We start from the raw sequence: 22,715 nt of genomic DNA, 5'->3' as shown, positions 1-22,715 counted from the left end.
GGTGCAAATGGAATGGCATCAAACACATGTCAACCATGTGTTTGATGAATTTGATACCATTCCACTAATTCCACTCCAGCCATTACCACAAACCCGTCCTCCCCAATTAAGGTGCCACTAACCTCCTGTGCTCAGAAGTCCCCTACAGATTCACTACCTATAATACATATCTGCACTTAGCAAAGAGTGCCATCTGCACTTCTATTTTAGTTATCAGTTAATCTGACTATTCTTTCATCATTGATTTCATTTACTTATTTCAGCAATTTGAGTTTTTGTGTGTGTATAGTTGTCTAATGTTGGTGGGGGATATGATTCTGTTTCAATGTTACTCCTGAATCAATATGATAAATATACTTTTTTTTCTCCTCACAAATCTGAGATTTACTTTGAAGTCCAAAGTGTAGGAATCCAAGTAAAATGTGTTATTGATATGGCGTCGTAGCAGGAAGATCAGAATACCGTGAACCAAAAGGTTTTGAGTTCAAATCCCAGGTGAGGACATGTTGAATAGTAATTGCTGTATAAATAAACATACACAATGTAATTGTGTGTGTCAAATATATCAGTTGAAAACACTTTGACTGCGTGACGTTCCGGGGACATCCCAACGACTCATTTATATTTGCAGGGCTTCACCTGTGTAATCTCATGTGAAAAATATCCACATGTGAAGTGTTCCAAAACCACATGGTTTCATGGGAAATATTTTGTTATGGTAAGAGGCTTGAATAGAGAGTTCATAAAGTGACTGATAACACATGGCCATCAGAGGAGGCTGGTAAGAGGAGCTATAGGACAACGGGCTCATTTTAATGTCTAGACTGAAATGGTACCAAACACATCCAACACATGGAAACAACGTGTTTGACTCTGTTCCAATGATTCCCTTCCAGCCATGACAATGAGTCCAGTCCTCCTATAACTCCTCCCACCAGCCTCTAATGGCCATATTCACAATTCCTGGAACCTAGCTAAGCATTTGCATTGGTTTAGTCTCGCATTGCCACTCTTCCAAGTCTCATTCCTTCAGCAAATGCTTTATTTATTTTACCTTTATTGAACTAGACAAGTCAGTTAAGAATAAATTCTTATTTTCAATGACAGCCTAGGAACAGCGGGTTAACTGCCTTGTTCAGGGGCAGAACGACAGATTTGTACCTTGACAGCTCGGGGATTCGGTCCTGCAGCCTTCCGGTTACTAGTCCAACGCTCTAACAACTAGGCCACCTGCCGCCCCAGCTATTGTAGCAAACGTGAGAAAGTCGGAAATCAAGGTTAATATTGGTTAAACCTATGTCTTTTTGAAGTGAGGTGAAGGTGCCTTTTAATAATCAAAAAATGTTTTGTCACCCTAACTGTTTAGGTGACCTTCCTGTCTAGTCCTATCTGGAGTGCATGGTTTTGTTTTAAATAACAGTACTGTTGCCTCAGTCAAATACAGGGCGTCTCACCTTGAGTCTGCATACTGGGTTTTGAATGGCACGGCTATGTTTTAGTTTGGTTTGTTTAATTTTTGTGGGTTCCGTGAGGAAAGCAAAGTACCTTGCTCTGCAGCAGACTGTGACGGCGCTGGTTTGTTCTCTTCAGAGGGGGATGCCTGTGGTGTTTTCACCGTCCGTTGACTGCCTGGCAGCGCTGTTCTGTGAGTTGCTGTGCTGCGTGGCCTTTCTAAAATAAGTGGTGTACCTCAGTGTGTGTGTGTGTGTGTGTGTGTGTGTGTGTGTGTGTGTGTGTGTGTGTGTGTGTATAAATTGTATACTTCAGCGTGAGGAGAGTGTAGCCTAGTGGGTTAAATATAGAAGTGGTGTGAAAGCTGCTCCAGCAGGATGTAGCCTGTCCAATCACACGAACTAAACGCTGCAGCAAAGGATCCTGAACGTGTGCAAGTGATTCGTTTTGTAGAGAGTGTGTTAGGGAGAAAGCGCGCACACACACACACACACACACACACACACGCAGATCTGTCTCTTTAAGGCCCAAACACTGTGGAGGTGTTTTGGTTGGACATTCCAGGCATAGTTCAGACACCATAGTGCAGTATGTGTTGTGCTGTAGATTGCATTCATCTAAACACTTCCTTTACTCTTGGTTTCCATTTCTTGCACAGTATTTTCCAATAAGAACTGTTGTTCCACAACTGTTTCACCCCCATTCAGTGCCCACCCAACATCCACTCTAGAGAATGTCCTAAGTACGATTGAACGTCCGTCACTGAGCTAAGAAGGTAGATCTGTGACATAACATCAGATCAGAATTTTTAAGTCTTATGAAATTATCCTAGTATACGGAGGTTACAGGCGCCAATGAGGTGGATTGTCCCGCCCCGCTCCTGTTTCACAGGCTTTTATTGACTCAGTTTGGCATGTGTCAAAACAGGGTTTCTGAGTCCCAAAGGCGCATGGTACAGTAGGTGACAGTAGGTGTGGGCATTGGCTGGGCAGGGCTGCCATCAGCTAGGTTTTAAATATGCACTTCACAGAACAAAGCAGAGCAGGCCGAGGATATTCGGGGAAGAAAGGCTTGATCAGACTTGCCCTATCCCCTTTACAGTGTACTACTTTTAGCCAGGGCCCATATAGCTCTGTCCATATTCCCTGTATGGTGTATAGTGCACCACACCGGGAATAGTGTGCCATTATTCGGGACACACAATTTAAAAGGGTTGGCCTGATACCTGACTGGTGGCTACTAAACCAGAGAGGAGCGGATGTGACTGTTGTGTAATGGTAGACCAGTCTAGAGACTAGTCAAGAGTTTTACTGACTGCTCTGTTCTGTTCTTAAAGAACAGGCTTTCATTCACACACCCATGTTAGGTGGTCTCTTCACCTCCTGCACTAGGTAGTTTGTGAGAAACACCAATGTATGCATTGGGACCAGAGAACTGGATGTCTTCCCAGATAAGCTGTGAAAATGTGGTTGACTTTTGGCTTAGGTTTACATCATCTGTATAGCCTAACTAGTTATTCTCAGTGTATTTCCTACTGGTTCTGTATTTGGCGATTTGGTTCTGGGTGCCAAGATTAGAGGAAATGAATGTAAACAATTTCTTTGGTGTTCTAAGTTAAAGGGTGGTAGAGGTTTCTCCTCTCCTCAGATGAGTTGCAATAGAGTCCTGTTGTGTGTTGGTGTCTGTTAGCGTGCTAGTGCTAATGAACACAGCTGTCTAAACAGGTCAGGCTGACGGAGAGAGGAGAGGAGAGGGAGAGGAGGGAAAGGGACCTCTGTTCTTGCTTTGTTTTCCCTAGGTGTTGCTCCGCTGTTAGAAACACACTATTGTGGCCCAGAGGAATTCACTCCCTATCCAGCTAATGGTCAGTGCTAAGCGCCACCCTTTACTCTTGTCAGTTCTGAGGTGACGCGAACAAACACGGCTGTGTCTAGTGAGGATTTATCATTTCGGAGGATTTTTCCCCCCTCACTACCAGCAACCCCTTTCACTTTTATCTATCCATCCAACGACTTTGTGGTGGCTCTGGCTTGCCATTTGTCATTTCTCTGACACATCTAAAACCACTCTCAGTGATGCTCCTCTACGTGCTTTTATTGCTGACTTTAGCACCTATACCTCTGACTGTATGGCTCTTGTTTCAGATTGAAGAGTCACTCAGCACTGCGGCTACTACTCCAGCCAGAGGGTCTATACATCACCTGACTCAGCCTGACAGGAGTGTGGGGGTGGGGGTTGGGGAGATAAAGAGAGGGAGAACAGAGAGATGATAGACAGAGAGATGAGTCTCCTGATGATACTGTAGCTGTGGAATTCTGCAGATGCAGAGCTGTGTTGACCCTGGGAACACACTCCATATAATGGCCTCCCTCCATCCCTCTCTTCCTGAGCTGTGTGTGGTGAGCTGCTGGGGAGAAAGTGTGTGTGGGTGGTTGTGTAGTGTGTGATCTGTGTTTTGGCGCTGCAGCGTGAGCCCACTGCTGACTGGGCGCCTCTCAGAGGAGAATTGATTTGGCCTGAGAGAGGCACAGTGCTGAGAGCTGGGGAAAAAGAGATAGTGAGTGAGTGAGTGAGTGAGTGAGTGAGTGAGTGAGTGAGTGAGTGAGTGAGTGAGTGAGTGAGTGAGATGAAGAAACAGGTTGAAATGAAAAGAGATGAGAGGCAGTGTGAAGTATGATTACTCCCATGACTGTGAAGCTCAATAGCACACACACTAGTGATGCACATGTAGACGTATAACCCACAGTCCCGCGGTTGTATCTGAGGTGCGGGTGGATTAAGGGTCATTAGCTATTGTGTGGAAGAAGGGCAGGTGTGTGGCGGTTGAATAAAGAACAAACAATACCTTAATAAATCTAAATGTATCATTCCTGTTTTTTTTCTCATTCTTTTAGGCTATCTGGCATTAGTGCATAAGCCTAAGCTTTAGGGCCTAACCGTACACGCACCAAAAGCTTTTTGGAATGGGCACCAAAAGCTTTTTGGAATGGGCAGAAAAGTTAGTTGTTCCACGGAGGCAAAAGGGACAATGTCGGAGTTTAATTAAATCAGAGAAATGCAGCGAAATAGATTTTTGACCAAAGGAGGGACAGAAAAGTAATGTTTGGGAATGTTTTGGTGAAGTGGTAAAAGAGAATGTTATGTGTGATGATTGTGAGGTGCTATACAAATTCAACAGTCACAAGACCGGGATTTCAAATAGGCCTATGGCACGTCAAGGGGACTGTAGCCTACTGTTCAGATGGGTTTAATGGAAACTGAAATCTGGACATAACCTCTCACATACCTTTAATATTAACTCCTTGAGACAGTGCAGTAATATCTAACAACTTCCTAGTACATACAAATCTAAAGGGGTGAATGAGAATATGTACATGTACATATATGGATGAGCGATGGCCGAGTGGCATAGGCAAGGTGCAATAATTGTATAAAATACAGTATATACATATGATATGAGTAATGTATGATATGTAAACATTATTAAAGTGGCATTGTTGAAAGTGACTAGTGATCCATTTATTATTAAAGTGGCCAGTAATTGGGTCTCAATGTAGGCAGCAGCCTCTCTGAGTTAGTGATCGCTGTTTAGCAGCCTGATGGCCTTGAGAGAGAAGCTGTTTGTCAGTGTCTCAGTCCCTGCTTTGATGCACCTGTACTGACCTCGCTTTCTGGAGGCTTGCAGTGTGAGCAGACAGTGGCTCGGGTCCTTGATGATCTTTTTGGCCTTCCTGTTACATCGGGTGCTGTAGGGGTCATGGAGGGCAGGTAGTTTGCCCCCGGTGATGCGTTGTTCAGACCGCACCACCCTCTGGAGAGCCTTGTGGTTGAGGGCGGTGCAGTTGCCGTACCAGGCTATGATACAGCCCGACAGGATGCTCTCGATTGTGCATCTGTAAAAGTTTGTCAGGGTTTTGGGTGACAAGCCAAATTTCTTCAGCCTCCTGAGGTTGAAGAGGCGCTATTGTGCCTTCTTCACCACACTGTCTGTGTGGGTGGACCATTTCAGTTTCTCTGATGTGTACGCCGAGGAATATAAAACGTATCACCTTCTCCACTCAGAGTGCCCTCACCTCCTCCCTGTAGGCTTTCTCGTCGTTGTTGGTAATCAAGCCCACTACTGTTGTGTCGTCTGCAAACTTGATGATTGAGTTGGAGGCGTGCATGGCCACGCAGTCGTGGGTGAACAGGGAGTATGAGCTCTCCCCAGTGTTTAGGGTCAGCGAAGTAGAGATGTTGCTTGCTACCTTCACCACCTGGGGGCGGCCCTTCAGAAAGTCCAGGACCCAATTGCACAGGGCGGGGTTGAGACCAGTAGCTGTAGTCAATAAACAGCATTCTTACATAGGTATTCCTCTTGTCCAGAAGGGATAGGGCAGTGTGCAGTGTGATGACGATTGCATTGCATCGTCTGTGGACCTGTTGGGGCGGTATGCAAACTGAAGTGGGTTTAGGGTGGCCGTGATATGATCCTTGACTAGTCTCTCAAAGCACTTCATGTTGACAGAAGTGAGTGCTACGTGGCGGTAGTCGTTTATTTAAATTATCTTTGCCTTCTTGGGTACAGGAACAAAGGTGGCCATCTTGAAGTATGTGGGGACAACAGACTGGGATAGGGAGTGATTGAATATGTCTGTAAACACACCAGCCAGCTGGTCTGTGCATGCTCTGAGGACGCAGCTAGGGATGTCGTCTGGGCCAGCAGCCTTGCGAGGGTTAACATGTTTTACTCACGTCAGCCACGGAGGAGAAGGGAGGGGGGGGGGGGCACTGTCCTTGTAGTGGGCCGCGACGGTGGCACTGTATTATCCTCAAAGCGGGCAAAGAAGGTGTTTAGTTTGTCTGGAAGTGTGACGTCGGTGTCCATAACGTGGCTGGTTTTCTTTTTGTAGTCTGTGATTTCCTGTAGACATAAGTCTCACATTTGAGCCGTTAAATTGCAACTCTACTTTGTCCCTGTACCGGCATTTTGCTTGTTTGATTGCCTTGAGGAGGTAATAACTGCACTGTTTATATTCAGCCATATTTCCAGACTTCTTTTCATAGTTAAATGTGGTGGTTCGCACTTTCAGTTTTGCGCAAATGCCGCCATCCATCCACGGTTTCATCATCAATATCAGCATCATAAAAGCTGATATTATTTTAACCACTTAAAATATGCATCCAAGCCGAACTAAAATCAGAAACATGTTGGTTTGTTTTCACAACTTTCTATTTCCTTGTTGCACGTAACTTTTTTTGCACGTAACTTTTTTTGTTTGTTTTGTTATTGCATTTTATTCCCGGTCCCTTAACACCTTTTCTCTGTGTAAGAAGCAGAGATGACAGAGATACCTTTACCGCTGTCAACTAGATTGAAGCATTCAATTCTATCGATTTATTACATTCTGGTGAGCAAGGGTTTATTTAGTCTTCTAGGGCAACATTTTATGTCAGATGAGAAACTGCATGTATCTAATTATAGACAAGTTGACTAACAAATAGCCTATCTAAATGTTGGAAATTATAAGCAGAAACATATCTAAATCAGGCAACAACCAAAAAAACTGCCTTTCCTGTCCCAAAAAATTTAAATTGACTGTAGCCTATAGAGCATTTTCTATATTAGCGGGTTAGGGTCAGGTGCGGGCCTCAGATTTTCACTTTATCACATATAGTCAGGTAGTTGCTGATAGATTATTAGCAATTGCGGGCGGGTGAACAAACAGCTGACCCGCGCACAACTAGCGCACTCGCAAACAACCACACCCACCTGCTGTAGAGCATCAGTGTTATGTATGTCTCTAATAATCACTTCTGTAGACTGAGGCTCTCTTAGTGCTCTAACTCTGTAGCACACACACACACACACACACACAGAGAGAGAGAAAGAGACCCTTACACATCTCACTCTGCCAGCCATTGGCTATTAGTAATCACATGAGTCTCAATATATGAATATTTCCCTTTACTGTCCATCCGCTTATGGGTCTGAACACGTCATTTCATATTTATAACCCATACATATCATATTCATAAGCCGTACATAACCATTTCACAGAGCGCTCTGTTCTCCTGCTGTATAATAGTATGCCAGTGTGCTATGCTAGGCTAGGCTAGCACATACCTTAGCATACCACAGATAATTAGACTTTAGGCCATTTCCCTTAACTCCCATTCCACTGTGTAAACTAACGCTGAAATGGAATGGAGGTCGCTGGCTATGGGCACCTCCAGGAGAAAAATACGGAATTTAGAGAGGTGGTTTGAGAAAAGCCGTTCTGTGTCGAGAAGATACCATTCAGGAGTGCTCTGATCCTTGGTTGTTAGTAATGACGTGCTTTGGCTTTAGCTTGCAATTGATTTGTTTGCATATTTTCGGTCTAGATTTGGCTAATCTGCAGGCATAATTGACTATATTCCAATACTGGAGACAAAGGATGTTAATGGCTAACCGTTAATCGGTTAGCTGCCTGAAAATACATTTGACCACCGGTCATGCTTATGGTTTATAGATTTTCATCTCTGTCACATTTGGAACTGCCGGCATTAGGAGCTCTGTTTAGAACTGTGCTTCCCGCAAACTGCATTTTGGCAAATGTTTGAAAAAAAGAACATTTCATTAGCTGCTTCATTACAGGAGTTGCAATGTTCAATAATAGACTATAGCCTTTTGCCTGTAAGACGGTAGGCTTGCTATTGTTGCATGTTTCCATTAAGCTCTTCATGAAAAATGTCCGGTCCGTGTATGCATGTACTGTGTGTATCAGAGAGGAAGAGGCGAAGTAAGAGGTTTCACTCTCGCCAAAATATGTCCAAAATATGTCCAAAATATGTCCAATGCGTTTCTATGGGCTTATTTTGGGCCTAAGCTTGTTTCCTGCCTTCAGACGACTCCCATTGTTAAGGCAGAAACATAAGCATCTCATCATTATATGAAGATTTCTGATAGTTTTTTCTGTTGGCCACGTCATTATACTGTTTGGAAAAAATGTAACCGTTTGTTGACCGGTTAATGATGGTCAGTTAGTTGGCAGCAAAACTGACCAAAATTTGCATCCCTACTGGGGACCATTCTCTCATCCAATACAGCACCTTCCATCTTCATTGTCTTAAATCACGTCTCATTTCTATCATATTAACGGTTGATAGACAGTGAAATGACCAAGCCCTCTCCTCTCTCTCTGCCCGCAGTAACCAACTACAGTAATGTAGTGAAGGCCCCAGGCTCAGATTCAGATGATGAGGACAAGCTGCACATCGTGGAGGAGGACGGGAGTCTGGCCGACGGGGCTGACTGTGACAGCAACGTACCCAGTGAAGATCACAACGGAGACCGCTGGGATGAAGGTGATGGTCTCACACACACACACACACATACACACACACACACGCTGGGACACGCACGCACACAGATCTCCGTCTCCCTCTCTCCGTGTCTGTTTCTCTGTGTGCTTTTTGCTGAGCGTTTACTGATGTACCGATTTACAGATTTTTTTCCTTGTACTGAATTCAGTAAAGGTGATGTCAGTAAAGAATACCTAGTACCTTGACTGGGCTCTACCTACTACAGGCTGCAGGGTTAATTCTAAGACAGGAATCCTCGTATTTAAACAGGACAATGCCACCAGGGTAGAGACCTTCAGCATTCCAAAATAGACCTGCCATGGTGAGAGCTTTATGTTGCCAGTGGGCATTGGAGTGCTGTACCGCACTGTGACTGAACTAAGCTTACCTTACACACATACTCACACAAACAGTATATACACACGCACAAACCTACATATACACACACACACGTGAAATTGACATCACCGCGGGACGAGTCTGACGTCACGCCCCAAAACACAACAATGTGAGGTGTTATTAAAGGATGTTAACATTTCAACAGCTGTACCAAGGCAATCTCGCATAGAGAATTAGCTCGTGGTGTGTATATATGTGTGTGTGTTTTTGTTTTTATTGTCCTTATGGGGACCAGAAGTTCAGAAGTAGGGACATCACAAGGTAAAAGGCTATTTTAGGCTTAGGGGTTACAGTAGGTTTAGGGTTAGGGTTACAATTAGTGTTAGGGTTTGGGGTTCGGGTTAAGGTTAAGGTTAGGGTTCGCTTAAAGGTTAGGTTTGGGAAAATAGGATTTTGAATGGGAATGAATTGTTTGGTCTCCAAGAAAGTATTTAGACCCCTAGACTTTTTCCCCAAAAAATGACAGCCTTATTCTAAAATGGATGAAATCGTGTTTCCCCCTCATCAATCTACACACAATACCTCATAATGCCAAAGCAAAAACATTTTTGCAAATGTATAAAGAAAACAAAACTGAAATATGACATTTACATAAGTATTCAAACCCTTTACTCAATACTTTGTTGAAGAACCTTTGGCAGTGATTACAGCCTCAAGTCTTTTTGGGTATGACGCTACCTGTACACCTGTATTTTGGGAGTTTCTTCCATTTTTCTCTGCAGATCCTCTCAAGCTCTGTCATGTTGGATGGGGATCGTTGCTGCACAGCTATTTTCAGTTTTCGGGTTCAAGTCCGAGCCCCTCAAGGACTTTCAGAGACTTGTCCCGAAGCCATTCCTGCATTGACTTGGCTGTGTGCTTAGGGTTGTTGTCCTGTTGGAAGGTGAACCTTTGCCCCAGTCTGAGGTCCTGAGCGCTCTGGAGCTGGTTTACATCAAGGATCTCTCTGTACTTTGCTTGTTCATCTTTCCCTCGATCCTGACTAGTCTCCCAGTCTCTGCCACTGAAAAACATCCCCAAGGCATGATGCTGCCACCACGATGCTTCATCGTAGGGTTGGTGCCATGTTTCCTCAAGACATGACACTTGGCATTCAGCACAAAGAGTTTAATCTTGGTTTCATCAGACCAGAGAATCTTGTTTCTCATGGTCTGAGAGTCCTTTAGGTGCCTTTTGGCAAACTCCAAGCGGGCTGTCATGTGCCTTTTACTGAGAAGTGGCTTCCGTCTGGCCACTCAACCATAAACGCCTGATTGGCGAAGTGCTGCAGAGATGGGAGAACCTTCCAGAAGGACAACCATCTCCACAGAGGAACTCTGGAGCTCTGTCAAAGTAACCATTGGGTAGTTGGTCACCTCCCTGACCAGGGCCCTTCTCCCCCTATTGTTCAGCTTGGCCAGGTAGCCACCTCTAGGAAGAGTCTTGGTGGTTCCAAACGTGTTCCATTTGTGTTCTTGGGGACCTTCAATGCTGCAGAAATGTTTTGGTACCTTTCCCCAGATCTGTGCCTCGCCACAATCCTGTCTCGGAGCTCTACGGACAAATCCTTCAACCTCATGGCTTGGTTTTTGCTCTCACATGCACTGTCAACTGTGGGACCTTATATAGACAGGTGTGTGCCTTTCCAAATCATGTCCAATCATTTGAATTTACCACAGATGGACTCCAATCAAGCTGTGGATACATCTCAATGGTGATCAATGGAAACTGAGCTCAATTTTGAGTCTCATAGCAAAAGGTCTGAATACTTTTTTCAATACATTTCTAAAAATGTTTCAATACAATTTCTAAAGACCCGTTTTCGCATTGTTCATAATGGGATATTGTGTGTAGATTGAGGACATTTTTTTATTTAATCAATTTTAGAGTAAGGCTGTAACGAAATGAATACTTTCTGAATGCATTGTACATGCAATGTAACAGGTCATTTGCAGGGCTGTTTGATTTGGATCGTTGATTATATTGTATGGAGCTGGTTCAGTTTGCCCAGTTTCTTAGCTATGGTATGTGCAGTGGGTGACATTTACTAAGTATGTTAGCTAGTGGATGACATGGAAGGGACAGGTTATTTGACACAGTGTGATGTGACAGAGTTGTGTTTAGATCATGGTGACTATGCATGTAAACAGACTTAGAGGACAGAATGTTCTTCATGGTTAGATAGATGAGTTTGGTAATCAGCATAGCTGCCAATACAGAACAGAGTTGAGCATTTATTTTTGTGGACTGCCTGTGATGCAGACAGTTTCAAGCTCTCAACAGCTGTCTCACACCTGACTGACATAACTGTAGCCTACTCTGCAGACAGATCCTGCTGTCATTGATATCACTATTATGCCATATCCACCCCTGTCTATCTGCATCGTCCCTCTTAAAGGGGACGTTGGGGAGGAATGCCATTGGTCTCTGAGAACATTAAACACTTCAAAAGCATGAGTTCTACTTAAATTTCCGAGGCTTTAGAAAGCTGGCTGCTGGCCAGATCCATGCCCGATCAGGCACATTCCTTCTCCCTTCCTCCTTTCTCCCTCCTAATTCTCTCTCTCTCTCTTTCCCTGCTCGTCCTCCTCTCTCTCCTCGTCCCTCTCGCTCTCTCTTTTTCTCTCTCTCTCTAATAAACGCCAGCTCTGTGGGAATAAACCGATGAAACATAACGCAAGTCTCAGCCCTTTTCCTTTTAAAACAAACACACCTCCACACTCATCCTCCTTCTCCCTCTCTCTCTCTCCGTCCCCATTGCTTTTCTCTGGAAAACAGTTGTCGGTACTCCAGGTCGGCGTAACCATTGAAAGCTGCAGCCACCCACTCATCTTTCCCTTACCCTGGCTGCTTGTGGCGCTCGCTCAAATTAAAGCCTTGACGTGGTTTTCACTCTGCTGCAGTCCCCTCTCTTCCTGAATCATTCCCCCTGATCATATGGTATCACTGGCCCCCTGCTCACTGTCATTACTCATTTAGTTCTAAATGAATATCCACTGTAGTACTGCCACAGCCCTTGGAGTAAAGCATTGCCTTTACCCACCACCTCAATGAAGAGGCCGGATGATTCTATGTACCAAGGAGAGGTGAAAAAAATGTATTGAGGTGGGATTTGTTCCATTACTGATTCATTAATGACAGTATTCTCTGTTCAGTTCAGAGTGAACGGGTAGGGAGGAGAGGAAAGGAGAATGTGTGGTTTAATACTAGGAGGTAGCCACTAATATATAGTCAGTGGAGGGAACTAATACAATGATCTCATGAAACGCAGGTTTAACTGACCTGCCTTATGGAAATATACAGAGTTCTTTCCACGCTGTAAGATTAGCGTGTTATTAGGCATGGCATGTGCTCACGTCATATGGTCGATACACAGTATGATGATTTTGTTTGAGTAAATTCCTTCTGTCTGGTCACTGCTGTTCACATAATAGTTTGTCTGCAATGGGCCATGCGTTTCCCCTGAAGATGAGTCTCAATAAAACATTCGAATGCCCTAACTCAGGATAATAGCTACAGCAGGAGTCATGGGCATTGGGGAGCACATAATAAATTCCTGTAGGGCTTAAGTCATGATACTCTCAGTCAGTAAGTTAAGACACTATGGAAGAACAGGAAAGGAAAGGGAAACCGACAGAGAGAGAGAGCACTGGGAAAGTTGTGTGGTGGATACTCAGGGACTGACTCTCTGATAATACTGAACTCAAGTTAAGTAAATCATCCCGAGCATAGATAAGATAAACCTCACATTCATCCCAGATCCCACTGGCTTGCATCCTGTTGTTTCAAGATTATTTTAACAGACTGGGTCTATCACTCACTGCTTATCTCAGAGACATGCTGGCTCCCCCTCTCCTTCCCCGATAGAAGACACCTAGTAGGGGCAGGATGCACGGCCACAGGAAGTAGGGGTCAAAGGTTAGTCCAGCTCACCCAGGACAGGAAATGCTGATGTGGTCGTCTTGTATAGTTAGGCTCATGGGACCCCTCTGTATCAGGTTACAGAGATAGTGTGTGGGTGTTCTGATGATTCTGGCCTTCTAGCGTAAGCTGGAATTGAACTCTTTATTTAAGCACAACAAGGAAAGAGGATTTTTATATCAAGGTTCAAGGTCGCTATTCACGTAATAAACAAGTAGTCCCTGAACATGGCCACCATGGGGGAAAACAGCTGCCGTTCCCGATCTGCACTCATACAGCATAGCATAGATGTAAATAGTTATTACTTCTACACATACGGTTAAGGTTCTCATACGCTTTTTGGGGTTCTCATATGCTTACAATGTTGATTTGATTATTGCTTGAACAGTCGCTAAGATCATATTTTGTTGGTATTTTTGCAAAATACCTATTTTGGATGCAGTAGTTGTTAGCTAGTATGCTAGTTAGTTAGCCAAAGGGCATTTATACTGGTTGGAGTTGCAACGATGACACAAACATTATATTAAGCAGGAGTAGGCAGAAGATTCATACGAGCCTTACAATCCAAATATAATCCAAAAGCAGTGTGAAATGCACTCATAAGCAACATGAGAATTCCCCCACGGTGGGGATGTTTTAATACAGACTCAAATCAAATTTTATTTGTCACGTGCCGAATACAACAGGTGCAGACCTTACCGTTAAATGCTTACTTTACAAGCCCTTAACCAACAATGCAGTTCAAGAAATAGAGTTAAGAAAATATTTATTAAATAAACTAAAGTACAAAATAAAAAGTAACACAATAAAATAACAATAGCGAGGCTATATACAGGGGGTACCGGTACGGAGTCAATGTGCGGGGGTACAGGTTAGCCGAGGTAATTTGTACATGTAGGTAAAGTGACTATGCATAGATAATAAACAGCGAGTAGCGGCAGTGTAAAAACAAATTGTTGGGCCATTCCTCTGACACACCTAGTATATAGGTCCTGGATGGCAGGAAGCTCACATTGAGGGAGAGGTTGTTGTCCTGGCACCACACTGCCAGGTCTCTAACCTCCTCCCTATAGGCTGTCTCATCGTTGTGTCGTCAGCAAACTTGATGGTGTTGGAATCGTGCTTGGCCACGCAGTCGTGGGTGAAAAGGGAGTACAGGAGGGGACTGTTTGGCCCTGTCCGGGGGTGTCCTCGGATGGGTCCACAGTGTCTCCTGACCCCTCCTGTCTCAGCCTCCAGTATTTATGCTGCAGTAGTTTGTGTCGGGGGGCTAGGGTCAGTTTGTTATATCTGGAGTACTTCTCCTGTCCTATTCGGTGTCCTGTGTGAATCTAAGTGTGCGTTCTCTAATTCTCTCCTTCTCTCGGAGGAGGACCTGAGCCCTAGGACCATGCCCCAGGATTACCTGACATGATGACTCCTTGCAGTCCCCAGTCCACCTGGCCGTGCTGCTGCTCCAGTTTCAACTGTTCTGCCTTAGTATTATTCAAACATGCTGATCATTTATGAACATTTGAACATCTTGGCCATGTTCTGTTATAATCTCCACCCGGCACAGCCAGAAGAGGACTGGCCACCCCACATATGCTCTCTCTAAATCTCTCTTTTTTTCTCTCTCTCGGAGGACCTGAGCCCTAGGACCATGCCCCAGGACTACCTGACATGATGACTCCTTGCGGTCCCCAGTCCATCTGACCGTGCTGCTGCTCCAGTTTCAACTGTTCTACCTTATTATTATACGACCATGCTGGTCATTTATGAACATTTGAACATCTTGGCCATGTTCTGTTATAATCTCCACCCGGCACAGCCAGAAGAGGACTGGCCACCCCACATAGCCTGGTTCCTCTCTAGGTTTCTTCCTAGGTTTTGGCCTTTCTAGGGAGTTTTTCCTAGCCACCGTGCTTCTACACCTGCATTGCTTGCGGTTTGGGGTTTTAGGCTGGGTTTCTGTACAGCACTTTGAGATATCAGCTGATGTACGAAGGGCTATATAAATACATTTGATTTGATTTAAGCACACACCCCTGAGCCCCAGTGTTGACGATCAGCATGGCAGATTTGTTGTTGCCTACCAGTTGCAGAGGGAGGTGTTTTGTCCCAGGGTCCTTAGCTTCTTGATGAGCTTTGTGGGCACTATGGTGTTGAATGCTGAGCTGTAGTCAATGAAAAGTATCCTCAGTGTTCCTTTTGTCCAGGTGGGAAAGGGCAGTGTGGTGTGCGATTGAGATTGGGTCATCTGTGGATCTGTTGGGGCAGTATGCGAATTGGAATGAGTCTAGGGTTTCCAGGATGATGGTGTTGATGTAAGCGCTACAGGGCAGTAGTCTTTTAGGCAGGTTTCCTTCGCTTTGTTGGGCACAGGGGCTAAGGTCTTTGGGGTGGCAGGGTAGCCTAGTGGTTAGAGCGTTGAACTAGTAACCGGAAGGTTGCAAGTTCAAATCCCCGAGCTGACAAGGTACAAATCTGTCGTTCTGCCCCTGAACAAGGCAGTTAACCCGCTGTTCCTAGGCTGTCATTGAAAATAAGAATTTATTCTTAACTGACTTGTCTAGTTCAATAAAGGTAAAATAAATAAAACATTTGCTGAAGGAATGAGACTTGGAAGAGTGGCAATGCGAGACTAAACCAATGCAAATGCTTAGCTAGGTTCCAGGAATTGTGAATATGGCCATTAGAGGCTGGTGGGAGGAGTTATAGGAGGACTGGACTCATTGTCATGGCTGGAAGGGAATCATTGGAACAGAGTCAAACACGTTGTTTCCATGTGTTGGATGTGTTTGGTACCATTTCAGTCTAGACATTAAAATGAGCCCGTTGTCCTATAGCTCCTCTTAACAGCCTCCTCTGATGGCCATGTGTGATCAGTCACTTTATGAACTCTCTATCAAGCCTCTTACCATAACAAAATATTTCCCATGAAACCATGTGTTTTGGAACACTTCACATGTGGATATTTTTCACATGAGATTACACAGGTGAAGCCCTGCAAATATAAATGAGTCGTTAGGATGTCCCCGGAACGTCACGCAGTCAGTGTTTTCATGTCACGTCTAATCAAGGTGGGTGGAATCAGGCGCAGAGAGCAGAATGCGATATAGAGTTTATTCTGCGGTGAACAAAACAAACACGGTCAACCCAAACACACACAGGGTGAAATTATCCAACACAGGATAACAGACTAACCGGAGAATAAGAAACACAATAACACTCTCTCTAAAAAATGAATGACAAAATAAACAATCCCGCACAAAACAAGGGTGGGACAACCTACATTATATACAGACACTAATTAACTAAACAACTAAACAACACACAGGTGAAACCAATCAGACAAAACCAACAGATACACGAAAAGGGATCGGTAGTGGCTAGTAGGACGGTGACGACGACCGCCGAGCACCGCCTGAACGGGCAGGAGAGCCAACCTCGGCGGAAGTCGTGACATTTCAACTGATATATTTGACACACACAATTACATTGTGTGTTTATTTATACAGCAATTATTATTCAACATGTCCTCACCTGGGATTTGAACTCAAAACCTTTTGGTTCACGGTATTCTGATCTTCCTGCTACGACGCCATATCAATAACACATTTTACTTGGATTCCTACACTTTGGACTTCAAAGTAAATCTCAGATTTGTGAAAAATAAAAAATAGTATATTTATCATATTGATTCAGGAGTAACATTGAAACAGAATCATATCCCCCACCAACATTAGACAACTATACACACACAAAAACTCAAATTGCTGGAAATAAGTAAATGAAATCAATGATGAAAGAATAGTCATAACTAAAATAGAAGTGCAGATGGCACTCTTTGCTAAGTGCAGATATGTATTATAGGTAGTGAATCTGTAGGGGACTTCTGAGCACAGGAGGTTGGTGGCACCTTAATTGGGGAGGACGGGTTTGTGGTAATGGCTGGAGTGGAATTAGTGGAATGGTATCAAATACATCAAACACATGGTTGACATGTGTTTGATGCCATTCCATTTGCACCGTCCTCCCCTCAGCAGCCTTCGCCGCTTCTAAACATTTTACAGACTTTGTGGCACAATAGAAAGTTCAGTCTACCACAAATTCAGAGATGTGGAGTTCAAATCCTAGGTGGGGTCATATTAAAATATCAGGTCTAAGTGATCATGTCAAATGTAATCATATTGATTAAAGATGTTTACAATATTTTATCTTGAACAGTGTATCACTTGCTTTTCAACGCCATGCCACTTACATACCTAAACCAACAAAAACATGTGAAATAGCTGTTTTCACATGTTGAGCTGAAATGTTCACGTCAAAAAACAGTTGTCCACTATGTTCACATGTATTACATTTACAGTATTACAGCCACTGTTCCTAGGCCGTCATTGAAAATAAGAATTTGTTCTTAACTGACTTGCCTAGTTAAAGAAAGGTAAAAAAAATATATATATATTTTTTGAAACATGTAGGTAATAATGACTCGGTCAGGGAGAGGTTGAAAATGTCAGTGAAGACACGTGCCAGTTGGTCCGCGCATGCTCTGAGTACACGTCCTGGTAATCTGTCTGGCCCCGGGGCCTTGTGAATGTTGACCTGTTTAAAGGTCTTGCTATGGAGAGCGTGATCACACAGTCATCCGTAACAGCTGGTGCTCTCATGCATGCTTCAGTGTTGCTTGCCTCAAAGTGAGCATAAAAGCCTTTTAGCTCGTCTGGTAGGCTCGCGTCATTGGGAAGCTCGTGGCTGGGTTTCCCTTTGTAGTCTGTAATAGTTTGCAAGCCCTGCCACAGACAATTACAACATTAAAAAAAAAAAAATCTTCTTTAGAGTCTAGTCAGATAACTCCAGAACCTGTCCAAGTTTTCCACTCATGCTTCAGTGAGTTCACGTCCATGTGTCATGTTTGGCCATGTTGAAACATGCTGATAAACTGACTTTTCATAGACTGCCTGACTTTGACCCTTGTGGCCTTCAGCTCTTATTTACTGTAGCAGAGGTCTTGAGAGAGACGGTGAATGGGGCCGTAACCGTAACAACCAGAGACCTGTAACACCTCAGTGCCGACCGCCAGAGCAACCCTATCTCACACACACACTCTACATTCAGTCTCCCGGGTTGGTGTGTGTGTTGGAGATGTAGGCTGTTACATCATTCTGAGACCCTGAGTGAGGCAGGGATCAGGTAACTTCAGGCCAGGGTAGTGGACTGTAGATACAGAAAACAGCAACATGTGTGACTGTTTGAAATAGGTTGTTATTTAGCTGCTTAATGTTATTAAAAGAACATTGAACTGCAAGAAAAATTCAATCTTACAAGTCTAGCTCAACGGTGAAAAACTGAAGACATTTCTGAATGGTTGAGAGAGTGAGGGATCCATTGAGGCCATGGGAAGTAACGCTGTGGCTTAATGTGAGGGTTGGGAGGCACTCATCTGTTTCTCCCCCTCCATCCTATATTGAGGATGGATATAATCCTGCAGTCAGACTTTCCCAGCACCTGGTGATTACATCTCTTTTTCTCTCCCTCTGTATCTCTTGCTTTCTTTCTTACATACACTGTGTTGGCCACTGGATTTTTTTCACACTCACTTTCATTCGCGCTCCTTCTCCTCCCTCTCCTTTTTTGCTGTGAGGCGGCGGGATGGAGGAGGTTCGGCTGAATGTGTTTAATAACCATGGTAACCAGTAACTGTGTCTGTGTGTGTACCGTGTCGTTGGCGTAGGGATGTGTGTTCCGTGTAGTGGAACCGTCCATTTCTCACCTTGTCTCATCGCTGTTATAGTGCACAGGAGAGAGCTAGGAGAGAGCCAGCCAAGGGATGGGCCCTGTTAAGTAGGAGGGCTGTTGGAATTTACTGGGCCTGCCTGGTTGAGTCACGGAGCGTACAAGCTCCCCTCTGACACAGCAACACACAGCTGGGTCTCACTATCACAGCCCTTTACACGCTCGGAAAAACCTTGACACTTAAGAAACTAACAGGAGAATTAAATTCCCCTAGACTGATACATCTGCTCAGTAAATAAAAGTTGTCTCTCTTTAGGGAGGTAAACAATGCCGTTAGGTGTTTTATAATCATACACTCTCACTTCCTGTCAAAGAGAATGTGTTCCTACTCTGTCAACCTACCTGGTAAAATAAGGGTTAGTAATAATGATAATAACTTTCTTTATTGTTTTAACTGCTGACACGCTATACCCTGTTGTGTACGTGCTTCAGGAAGCGAAGCCGAGCAGAGAGACGGAAGCGTTCCACTTCCTAAATGTGTCCTCGAGTTATGCGGTTTCCTACAGCCTTATTTAGCTCCTTAATTAGCCCTCATTAGTGGCGCAACGGCAGCAAATGTGATGCGGAGGAGAGAATATGCTCCCTGATAACGAATCTCATTTACTGGTGTATTAGGATATTAGTTCCCACAGTGGCCAGGTTGTTCTTTCTTATCCAGAGAGAAGGTTGATCTCGGCCTGGGGTTTGAGGAGGCAGTGAGGCATTTATGTTTGAAGTCTATTGCATTGGGATTGGTTGATTCTAGGGATACATCAGATGTACTAACTCACCTAGTTGTAAGTCACAGTTATAATGTATTACAATTGTGATGTTTTATAACAACGGAGAGGATCTTTGATGTCCCTTTCCTCATGTTCTTGTCCAAATAGTTGCCTGTCCCTGTGTTTCAGTGAGGGAGGAGTGTGGTTCTGATGGGGAGGATGACGGCAGTACAGATGCTCTGGTGGAGGAGATACTGCAGCAGGGAGACACGACCATCATCTACCCAGAAGCCCCTGAGGACGAGCCCCGCCAGGGGACGCCCGAGGCCAGCGGACATGACGAGAATGGTAAAGACACACACACACACACCTCACCTGCACACCTTTCTCACACACACACACACACACACACACACACACACACACACACACAACATACATACCTCACTTCATCGCTCCTCTGCTTTGTACTGGTTCAAAGTACCAGTTCTCATTAAATAGTGTCACTGATTAGCCATAGATTCCACTCTGAGTCAAGCTCAGCACAGAGCAGGGGTAGCACACATCCCACAAAAAATACTTTGTGCCTTGACCGACCCCCCCCCCCTCCTACAGGTTTGCCTCCAGGCAACACCTTGATTTGTTGTTCGGGCCTCTGTATCTCCCTCTAAAGGTGTTAACTCCCCCCACATTAACACACACACACGCACATACACACACGTAGGCACACACACAGCTGTGAATGGACACAGACTGGGCTTTTATGGCCTAAGAGCTTTTGGCTGTTACCTGTCATCCCCAGAGAGTTTGAAAACAGCAACACCTGAGCAAATGTCTCACACCTGTGTCAGTGATGATTCACTAGTACCTGGGCGATAATGTGTGTGTGAGAGACATTATGTGTGGCCAGTAGGGACGCTTAATACATCACCTGTTAACAGGTAATACTTTACCTGTGTGGGACCCACTGGAGCAGGAAACAACCCTGGGGAACTGGAGCCCGGTGTGCATTATGTCTTCTCACCGTGTTCTACCGTGTCTCCAGCAGGCTTTTATTGGATGTCTGGGCATTCATTTGAAACCAGTGGGTGTTTTTTTAGAGAAAGATATAGGCTTAGATTTCCAATATTTCTAGTGCCGTTGATTGCACATTTACAACACCTACTATGTTATTAGTGAATTACCAACAGTATCCAGCTCGCTTGAATGCAAGTGAGAGTATGTTGCATCTGTCACATAGTTAGTGTGGAAACTGTGAGTCTTAATAGAGGATCGCTTAGTAACGGGTGAAACAGGTTAAAAGAGAAAACAGTCCAGAGCTCCTGTGTCTATCAATCATCATAATCAAATGACCCTTACTATCTATTGACCCTCTGATTACTCTGCAGACTAGCCCCCTTTCCATACTACACACACCCTTCTCTTTCACTCACTCACACACACACACACGCTCGCTTACATGCTCCCTTCCTCTCGCTCTCCTCCCCCACCAGGCACTCCGGATGCGTTCTCACAGCTCCTCACCTGTCCCTACTGTGCCCGCGGCTACAAGCGCTACACGTCCCTGAAGGAGCACATCAAGCTGCGCCACGAGAAGAGCGAGGACAACTTCAGCTGCTCCCAGTGCAGCTACACCTTCGCCTACCGCACTCAGCTGGAGAGACACATGAGTGCCCACAAAGCTGGCAGAGACCAGGTACCTGGTAACATAACACTAGATATCTGCTGTTTGTGAACTACTACGTGCAGCACCATGTAGTGTATGAAGATTATGTAGATAAAAGGTAATGTGATGTGAAATTTGTGTCCAAAACCCAGGAAGTGGGAAAGTAGGTGTTGATCAGTATTCCCTCATAACTACATTTTTTTTTTTTTACATTTTGACCATTTCATTTCCCAGGATTGGATTTTTTGGGGCCAATGGCCATTGTCCAATGTTACTCTTGCATACATTTTTACTAGTACAAAGTGAGTTTGTGTGACTGACCATCCCCTCTCCCCTTTCTTCCTTTGTCTGACAGAGGCACATGACACAGTCGGGGGGCAACCGAAAATTCAAGTGCACTGAATGTGAAAAAGCATTTAAGTACAAGCATCACCTGAAGGAGCACCTACGCATCCACAGCGGTGAGTGGACCCCTCAGTCACCATGGCAGCCCTGTGTGTGTGTGTGTGTGTGTGTTTGTGTTTGTTTGTGTATGTGTATTCTTTAATGTGGAAAAGCGTTGGGGTAATTGTAGAAGTTAGTTACTATTGGCCACGCCATCCGCCCAGATGTTTCTGTTTCCGTCAAACAAATATTTATGTTTAGTAACTCTGTGTATTTATGTGTCCTTGATTGAGTTTCAGAGCATTGTGCTCTGTCCTAATGTGATATAATTGTGTTTGTGTTGGCGAGCCGGCCAACAATTAAAGAGTATTTCCCAATGGTGCCATTACCTCAGCGTTTAAGCATTTTTGAAATGCATTAGACCCTTTTTCCCTGGGAGGTTTATTCATTTACTTCTGCTCCTAATGGAGGTCTTGTGTGTGTGTGTGTGTGTGTGTGTGTGTGTGTGTGTGTGTGTGTGTGTGTGTGTGTGTGTGTGTGTGTGTGGGTGCGTGTATGTGTCTGTCCCTACAGGAGAGAAGCCATACGAGTGCTCCAACTGTAAGAAGCGTTTCTCCCACTCCGGCTCCTACAGCTCCCACATCAGCAGTAAGAAGTGCATCGGCGTGATCTCAGCAGTCAACGGCCGACCCCTGCCCGCCAAGGCCTCCCAATGCCCATCCCCAGCCATGCCCGCCTCGCCCTCCTCCACCACACGCACCCAGACCCGAGACAAACCCTTGCAGGAACAGCTACCCCTCAACCAGATCAAGAGCGAGCCAATGGACTACGAGTACAAGCCCATGGTAGTGTCTCCAGCAGCGGGGGCAACAGGAGTGAACGGTCACGGAGGAGGGGTGTTCAACGGGGGTGCGGCTGCCCCACTGCAGGGCGCGGTGCAGGCGGTGATGCTCCCCACCATGGGCCTGGTCTCTCCGATCAGCATCAACCTGGCAGACCTACAGAACGTCTTGAAGGTGATTTGCGAATTTGTATATCGGATTAAAAATAGTACTCTGTATTTAGTGATGTATTTGTAATTCAAGTACAGGAGAGACTGACTATATGAG

At 44.7% G+C, this 22,715-nt stretch overlaps 1 protein-coding gene across 1 annotated transcript in view; it reads left to right on the top strand.

Moving 5' to 3' along the window:
- Positions 1–22,715, top strand: part of zeb1b (zinc finger E-box binding homeobox 1b) — an 89,199-nt gene that overhangs the window by 52,727 nt on the left and 13,757 nt on the right. Inside the window, exons 2-6 of the mRNA XM_020494872.2 lie at positions 8,626–8,781; positions 19,746–19,904; positions 21,050–21,252; positions 21,578–21,683; positions 22,180–22,622. Coding sequence (XP_020350461.1) covers positions 8,626–8,781; positions 19,746–19,904; positions 21,050–21,252; positions 21,578–21,683; positions 22,180–22,622 — 1,067 coding nt within the window. The remainder of the gene's footprint in view (positions 1–8,625; positions 8,782–19,745; positions 19,905–21,049; positions 21,253–21,577; positions 21,684–22,179; positions 22,623–22,715) is intronic.

This window comes from Oncorhynchus kisutch, linkage group LG11 (assembly GCF_002021735.2).
Source record: "Oncorhynchus kisutch isolate 150728-3 linkage group LG11, Okis_V2, whole genome shotgun sequence".
Classification (NCBI taxonomy): Eukaryota; Metazoa; Chordata; class Actinopteri; order Salmoniformes; family Salmonidae; genus Oncorhynchus; species Oncorhynchus kisutch.
This window is presented reverse-complemented; position numbering and strand designations above follow the sequence as displayed.